The sequence below is a fragment of the Seriola aureovittata genome, chromosome 19 (genome assembly GCF_021018895.1).
Source record: "Seriola aureovittata isolate HTS-2021-v1 ecotype China chromosome 19, ASM2101889v1, whole genome shotgun sequence".
NCBI lineage: Eukaryota > Metazoa > Chordata > Actinopteri > Carangiformes > Carangidae > Seriola > Seriola aureovittata.
Genome location: NC_079382.1, coordinates 15,770,963 through 15,778,136, shown reverse-complemented (window position 1 = coordinate 15,778,136; position 7,174 = coordinate 15,770,963). Strand labels below are relative to the sequence as shown.

Genomic DNA, 7,174 nt, shown 5'->3' with positions numbered 1-7,174 from the left:
TAAATATATAAACAGATTAACTATCAAACTAATCTTACATAATATTGGTTGTCACTGCACTGCAGCTGAGTTTGGAAAACACTTATTCAGTTGGAATTTTCTGGAGAAGTCATCCATTTTTTTTTTTTGCAACAGAAATACTTAAGATTGGGCAACATAACTCTGACAGTTATGAGGACTACATAGGAATGAATATTGATCTGAGACACTGAAAGTTAAAAACTCCAGCACTGACAATGAAAATGTGGCCTTGAGGAGAAGCCAGGAAGAGTTGTTCCAGATTTATGGAGGTCTTATAAAATATAATTTCTCCTACAGACACAGATAGACTTAATAGACATGTAAAGGGAGGGAGTGTGTCATGACATCATGTCATTAAACATCCATAAGCACTTTAATTGTGCTGCACATGTGAGTTTGGATGATGTGTACTGCTGCAGCAGTGGGGACTCCTCCTATCTAATAATCTTTGAGCAGTCACCGCTGACCGTCATGATAAGGCTGATTGGGAAATTACATTTCGACACTGCAGTATCCTCTTACTTCAGTCTATCAGTCTATCATGATTTCCTCGTGAGTCATGATATAAAAAAAGGAGAGCTGATGTGGAGTATCAGAGCTTGGAAAGTGAGTGCAGAGGGAGGTTATGAGCAGCACTATAAACGGAGGAGATGTTGATTGTATCTGTGTCTGGATACATAAAATATACTCATCCGGGTCGTCGCTGCTATCTGGAGCCAGTAAATGTATACAAACTATAAACTACCCTCTTGTTCTGCTCTCGCTTTCTGAGCCAGAGCCGCAGCGTCCTCGGCAGAAATGGATGTGCTTATAGCAGAGGGCCTGAAGATGTGTACATTAATCACGGAGGTAGGATTTAGAAAGCTTGTCCGTTAACCCAAGCTTTAAAATGAAATTATGATTTTTTTAATTTAATTCATTTTTTAGTAATTATTAGTAATCATCAGTAATCAAAACAATAATATGTTTAATTTGGTATTAAACAGAAGTGAAAAATCAGTTCGCCGGGAACCAGATAAAATCATGGGCTTTATGAGTCTCCGTATTAAAATGTGCCTATGTGCAAATTACCTGTGTTCAACTTTAATTCACTTTTGTGGACAGAGGCTACTGTCAGTTTCCGGTTTTCACTCAATTTTTTTTTTTATTCTTATTTTTTTTGTTGCATATTTATGTGCATGTGCAACTTGAATTCCTATTCATTAATTGTTGCCGATTAATTTTTTCTGATTTAAATAGGCTAGTACAAAAACAAATAAAAACAACATAATTTAATAACCACACGTATATATTTTTAATACCTAAATTAAGGTCAGCATCCTCGCCAAAAGACTGATTGAATCGTCATGAGCAAGCAACTTGCAAATTTAAACACGGTAATAATAATGATAATAATAATAATAATGATAATGATAGTGATAATGATAATGATAATAATAATAATAATAATAATAATAATAATAATAATAATAATAATAATAATAATACGATTTTCAAAGTATAAGAAACATTTTATTTACAATATTTTCAGTGCAAATTATTATTAACAAAATAGCACAACTATATATTCAGACAAAAAAAATACATGAACACTGCGTGATGTTCTGAGATTCCATTTATAACGTGAAACGAGTGGTTCATAACCTAAAAATAAAATTCACAACCGCATATTTCCTCCAGATGAGAAAAACATGATGCACACAGAAGCTCCTGAGAGGAAAACGACAATAAGAGACACTGGAGGTGGCCGGAAGCCTGTGGGTTTTATCATTATAGCCTGACAAAGAGAAGGAAACAAAGGAGACAAATACTAATGAAATTCACAAATTAGTTGGGACTATAATGTTCCGTGTGTCTGGGATAAAATAATGTGTCATATCGAACAATAATAGGCTACTGCCTTGTTGCTCCACTTGCTCCCAGGGATTACACCGGTACAGGCCTGGTTCTGGTTGCAACAATCCTCTGAATACCTTATAGTTTAGTGAACTGACTCAGCCACTCCAGATGGGTTTTTAATATCACTGTCGTTCTTCTGTCAAAAAATAATTAAAAGATTCGTTCTCATAGTTCATAACCTAAACCAACACGCTGCCTTCATATTAGCACCTGAGAGGCCGCTGTGTCTGTGACTGTGGCCGCTGCCGGCGCGCTGCTCGCCGGCGCGCTGCCGCTCATGATCACGCTGGGTTTATGCTGCTCAGAAATGTCCAAGTGTCCGTCAGAGTTTTCCTCCTCCGGGGCCTCGTCGGATTCACACTCGCTCCTGCCCTCGCTCTCACACTCAGACTCCGTCGGCTCTTTGGGCTCCCTGCTGCCGGACTCAGACACGCTCTTTTCCGGCTTCTCGTCCTTCTCCTTGTCCTTCTGAGCCTGGGCCTCTTTGGAGTGTCTCCACTTCATGCGCCTGTTCTGAAACCACACTTTCACCTGTAAACACACATCACACACACACACACACACTATCAGATTAGACTTGTTTTGTGCATGTATGAGCAGCAGTTCAGTGGCATACGCTAAAAGACTGCAGCTGTACACTATAATTTATGCATTTAGACCTAATTATTAAGTAACACACTTCAGGGCTGACCAAAAGCTTAACACTGGCCATGAATATTTTTATTCAACCCTTATTTAACCAATTAAAAACCCTAATGAGATGTGAAACCTCTTATGAAAAGAAGGCCTGCACAAGACAGCAGCATAAAGAGCACAGATATAGTGTAAAAACACTAACAGACAAATATATTTAAACATATTAATATCATGTAAAATATTAATAAAATAGCAGAATCTGTTTCAGTTTTCAGTTATGACGTCATTGTTGACATGTTTCTTGGTAAATGAGTGGCAATGTACAATATGACGAAATGTAAACAAGGTGATACAGTAAGGGGCGACACTGGCCTCTCAACCAATCAGGTCACATCAAACAGTTAGGATGCTGCCTTTGACTTTGATGGCTCTCAGGCCTTTTTTTAAAATTCATTCTCACTTATTCATTTTACATTTAAAGCTTGTGTCCCGATTGAATCTATGTGCGGGTTGAGGATGCAAACTGCAAAAAATCCAAAGTTGCTTGTGTTAAGGAAATTATTATTACAGATCGAAAGAGGCACAAGTTTCATTTGACATCCGCTGCTGTCACGTCATGTCACCTGTCAGGTGTAGCTGGATGGATGCTGAGATCTGACCCGCTCAGTTTTAAGCAGCCTGGGTCTGACTTTACATTTTAAAGTTAAAAACTTACACATGGTGGGTTTTTTTATTGGCTGTTCCCAATATGTTTATAGGCAGCGCGGGCTTGGCATCCCACAGAAAAATCACAGAAAATTTATAAAAATACAAATAATATTAAATACAAAAAAATCTAAATATTAAGAAATAAATGATCTTTTTTTAATGTCAAAGACGGTGGATTAGGGGGCTCATAACCTCAGTATTTCTAAAATGTATTTTCATTGTTCATTTGGGTCCTCATTAGCTGTTGCCTTGGGAACAACTGCTCTTCCTGGTGTCCATATTCAAAGAAAATACAGATACCTAACAAATATTTACACTTACATCACGTACAACAGCCTAAATAATATAGTTAAATCAACATTGCATCCAACAATAAAACTGCATCAAAACCATATATAGACAAAAGGTTAAAATTATTTAAGAGTTATTTAAATGGGGTGATGAGTGAAGCAAAATACGATGAGCATCCATATTGTAAAGAAATTAAAGAAACACTATTTTGTTTATTTATTTCGCAGGTCTGTCTTCAGGAATAAACTCTTAAAGCATTTATTGTAGATGTGGTTTATGCCAAAATATATTAAGACCTCATAAATCCTTGATTCATCTTGTGACCTGTGATCCACAGGGAAAACATTGGCCTCTGAAAGTCTAAATCCACAGCACTGCTTCTTACCTGAGCGTCTGTCAGCCCGAGCATGGCAGCCAGCTGCTTTCTGTCTGGCTTGGTGACATACTTCTGTATTTCAAATCTCTTCTCGAGTCCTTTCCTCTGCAGGTTTGAGAACACTGCCCTCGACCACGACCTTTTCCGCTTGTACGTCTGTGGCATTGTGTCTTTTGTGAGGACAGCATATGGACCTAAAAGACATGATGGGGAGGACATGAGGTTAAAAACGAAAGAGTCCAGAGGATCGCACTCACTGGAGGCGTCTCACACCTCCAACAGAGAGCAGGATAGGTCGGTTTCCTGTCTGTTACACTCCTCCAAGTGGTGACTACCTGGGAAGGTGTCCTGAAACTGATGCTGGCCTGATTGTCTGCTGCTGCTGCTGCCTAGTGAACTCATCATGGAGGACGCGTCGCTCATCCCGGGGTCTATGGAGGAGAAGTACTGGCTGGCCGGAGGCTGAACGGGGATGTGGATCCCTGACTGACGGTTCGAGCTAACGATGGACGTGAGATCTGTTACAGAGCGAGAGATGATGGGCTTCAGTCAGGAGAGAGTTATCGCAGTGACACACAGGCAGACTAGCACTGACGCTGCTCTTTACTGGGGCAAGATGGTCTCAAGTTTAGAGAGAGAGGGTGGGGGGGGAACCATATTTTTTGAATTAATAACCTTGGGTTTTCTTTGCTGGGATGCTTTTGAACAAACTTCAGCTGCATTGCTGCTGTTTGTGGCTGATCCTGACCTTTGACCTCTCTGTGGAGGGGGCAAGAGAGGAGAGGATTTCCCCACAGGGCTCTTTAAAGTGCAGCTTATGAGGCTATTTGCGCTCTAACTACTGTGTGAACAAGACTGCCAGTGTTATAAACTGGAGCAGGTAACTGACTTTGCACATGTGCAACATTAATAGCTGCTTCTGGTTTGTTGCTTTCAGTTTCTAAACTTTGGACATGGGTTTTGTCTTGTCTCGTGGTGGGCTACTTAATAACATTTAAAAAACACATTCCTATTTATTGTTTTCTGTGGCTGACATGACAGGAAACTTCTCTACAAACACCACATACCCTTTTGGAAAATATGAGTGTAATGAAAATCTCTCTGCTCACCTCTTAACGACGACTTTTCTTTGCCTTTTGGGTCAAAGTCTGTCGACAATATCCGGTCAATTCCAAATTTGAGGTCTTTGCTTGAAGGCGGGGGAGCTTGTTGGGAGTTAAATGCAGTTCTGGAGACTGAGGTTAGCTGTAGTCCGTGTCTGTGGTACGGAGACGCCGGACTCATCCTCGGACCGTAAACCGACGGCTCCGGCGCGACAGGGGAAGGGCGCAGCGGAGAGCTGCCGGAGTGGCCCTGCTGCGCGCGGTGGTGGTGTCCCATATGCACCACGAGCGCCGACGATCCCGGGATGTTCTCCGCATCTCCAGCCTGCAAGATGTCTGCGATGCAAAACGAGGGTTTCTTCATCGTGTCCACAGCGAAGCCCCCTGCGCAGTACGCAGACCACAGGCTAAAGTTCGATGCGTAAAACGGGTTGAGCCCGGCCGTGTACATCCCGCAGTCTCTAACGCGTCTTATTGTTTGTCAGGAGAAGGTATTACAGGACAGGCATGTGAAAAAGCAGGGATGGCGTTTTAGTTGGATAGTTGACCGTCCTCTTTGTGTAAGTGCCAAAATCGCTCTCCCAACTCTGAAATCCTAACCCTGCTGCTCCACTCTGAAGTTCCTCCGCTGACACTGATTGGTCGCTCTCTGAGCCAATGGCTGCCTTGCATTTGCTCACATCACACCCTTGCAATTTAGGATGATGTGTAACCCACACACACGCACGCACGCACACACATGACCGGGGGACACTTCGGAGCAATTTTGATCCTGAGATGATGGATTGATCACTTAAAGAGAACCCCCCCCCCCCCCTTTACAGCCATATCACCGCAAACAAAAACGGTCGTAATGCGCATGAGCTCTTATCTTAATTCACATTTTTCTTTCTGAAAACAAAGGATTTTCTCTTACAGGGTTTACATTTTACAGTCTGATCTGTCAGTTTGCAACACAAAATACCTTAAAAAATAATCTCAATAACTAGGTCATACCCTTGTGTAAAATAAAACGATTAGAATAATACGTATTTAATAAATAACCGTTAAAAAAAAATCGTGCAATAATAAGCAATAACCCCGAGCACAGGAGAGCGTCTATTAGCTGCTTCTCATCCTGTTTTTGATGGGCTGTGATTCGTGTTAAATGAGCGGATATTCCTGCTAGATTTGCTCCCAAAATAGAACATGTTTTAGTATTTTAGGATACAGCAGAAATCCTTATTTCTTCCGGAGCAGAGAAAGAGGGGTGGGGTGGGTGGGTGTGTGTGTGTGTGTGTGTGTGTGTGTGTGTGTGTATGTATGTATAGGTGTGTGTGTGTGTGTGTGTGTGTGTGTGTGTTGGGGGGTGCTTTATAATGACTGTTAGAACTTCCCTTTTTCAATATTTGTGCAACTTTATCTCGACCTGCAAGTTGCACGGTGACGCAAATCCGTCCCCATGCTCATAATAAACAGAGGAAATCTATTCCCCTCTAAAACGAAAACACAATTAACTTCAGAGGCGATACTTCATCCGCAAGGCCCCTCAAGATTCACACGTTGGGTCCCGGCCAATAAGATTTTAGAATCGAGGATTATAATAGTAAAATGCAGCTTTAATGTTTTTAACATGCTGATTTGACTTGATTGAACCCCGAGCAGCCTATTTTATAATATCTGCAATAAGGGCAGCAGCATTAAAAATCTTGTATATATATATATTTTTTTTTTTCTACCTGTTAATTAAAATGAACTCTCTCTCGCTTTCTCCCCTTCTCCTCCTGTCGTGCCTTGATACTGTGTGACCCCCCCCCCCCTCCTCACCCCTCCTCACCCCTCCTTTCCCCCAAACTCTCCGATCGCATGTTTGCTCTTTGCATGTGTTGAAACAATGGCTTCTGAAGACCGCATTCATTTAGTCCTGATTCATGCGGGCGGAAGGGCCGATGACCCTGACTGCCTCCTATCATGCTGTTTTCGAGTGACACTTTTCCGGGTTAAAATTAGAAATGATTTTTTAACGTTTGCCCTCCATCATGCAGTCAAAACAATCCAGGGAAAAGGATGTAGCAGACGCAGCACGCCTCTGGTTATTTCAGGTGCTGATGAGCTTTTCAGTGGGAAGCATTTCAAAAAAAAAAAAGAGAAAGACAAACAG

General features: G+C 41.5%; 1 protein-coding gene across 2 annotated transcripts; it reads right to left on the bottom strand.

The window, feature by feature from the left end:
- Positions 1–1,520: 1,520 nt before the first annotated feature.
- Positions 1,521–5,749, bottom strand: hlx1 (H2.0-like homeo box 1 (Drosophila)). Of its 2 annotated transcripts, XM_056363536.1 has the most exons (4): positions 5,041–5,742; positions 4,267–4,449; positions 3,941–4,125; positions 1,521–2,451 (listed from the first exon to the last, which is right to left on the bottom strand). In XM_056363536.1, the coding sequence occupies exons 1-4, from the start codon at positions 5,483–5,485 to the stop codon at positions 2,119–2,121; spliced, it is 1,146 nt and encodes a 381-aa protein (XP_056219511.1). In that variant the 5' UTR covers positions 5,486–5,742; the 3' UTR covers positions 1,521–2,118. The 2 variants fall into 2 exon arrangements, with proteins under 2 accessions (XP_056219511.1, XP_056219512.1); XM_056363537.1 differs by lacking the exon at positions 4,267–4,449 and having other exon boundaries at positions 5,041–5,749.
- Positions 5,750–7,174: the final 1,425 nt, after the last annotated feature.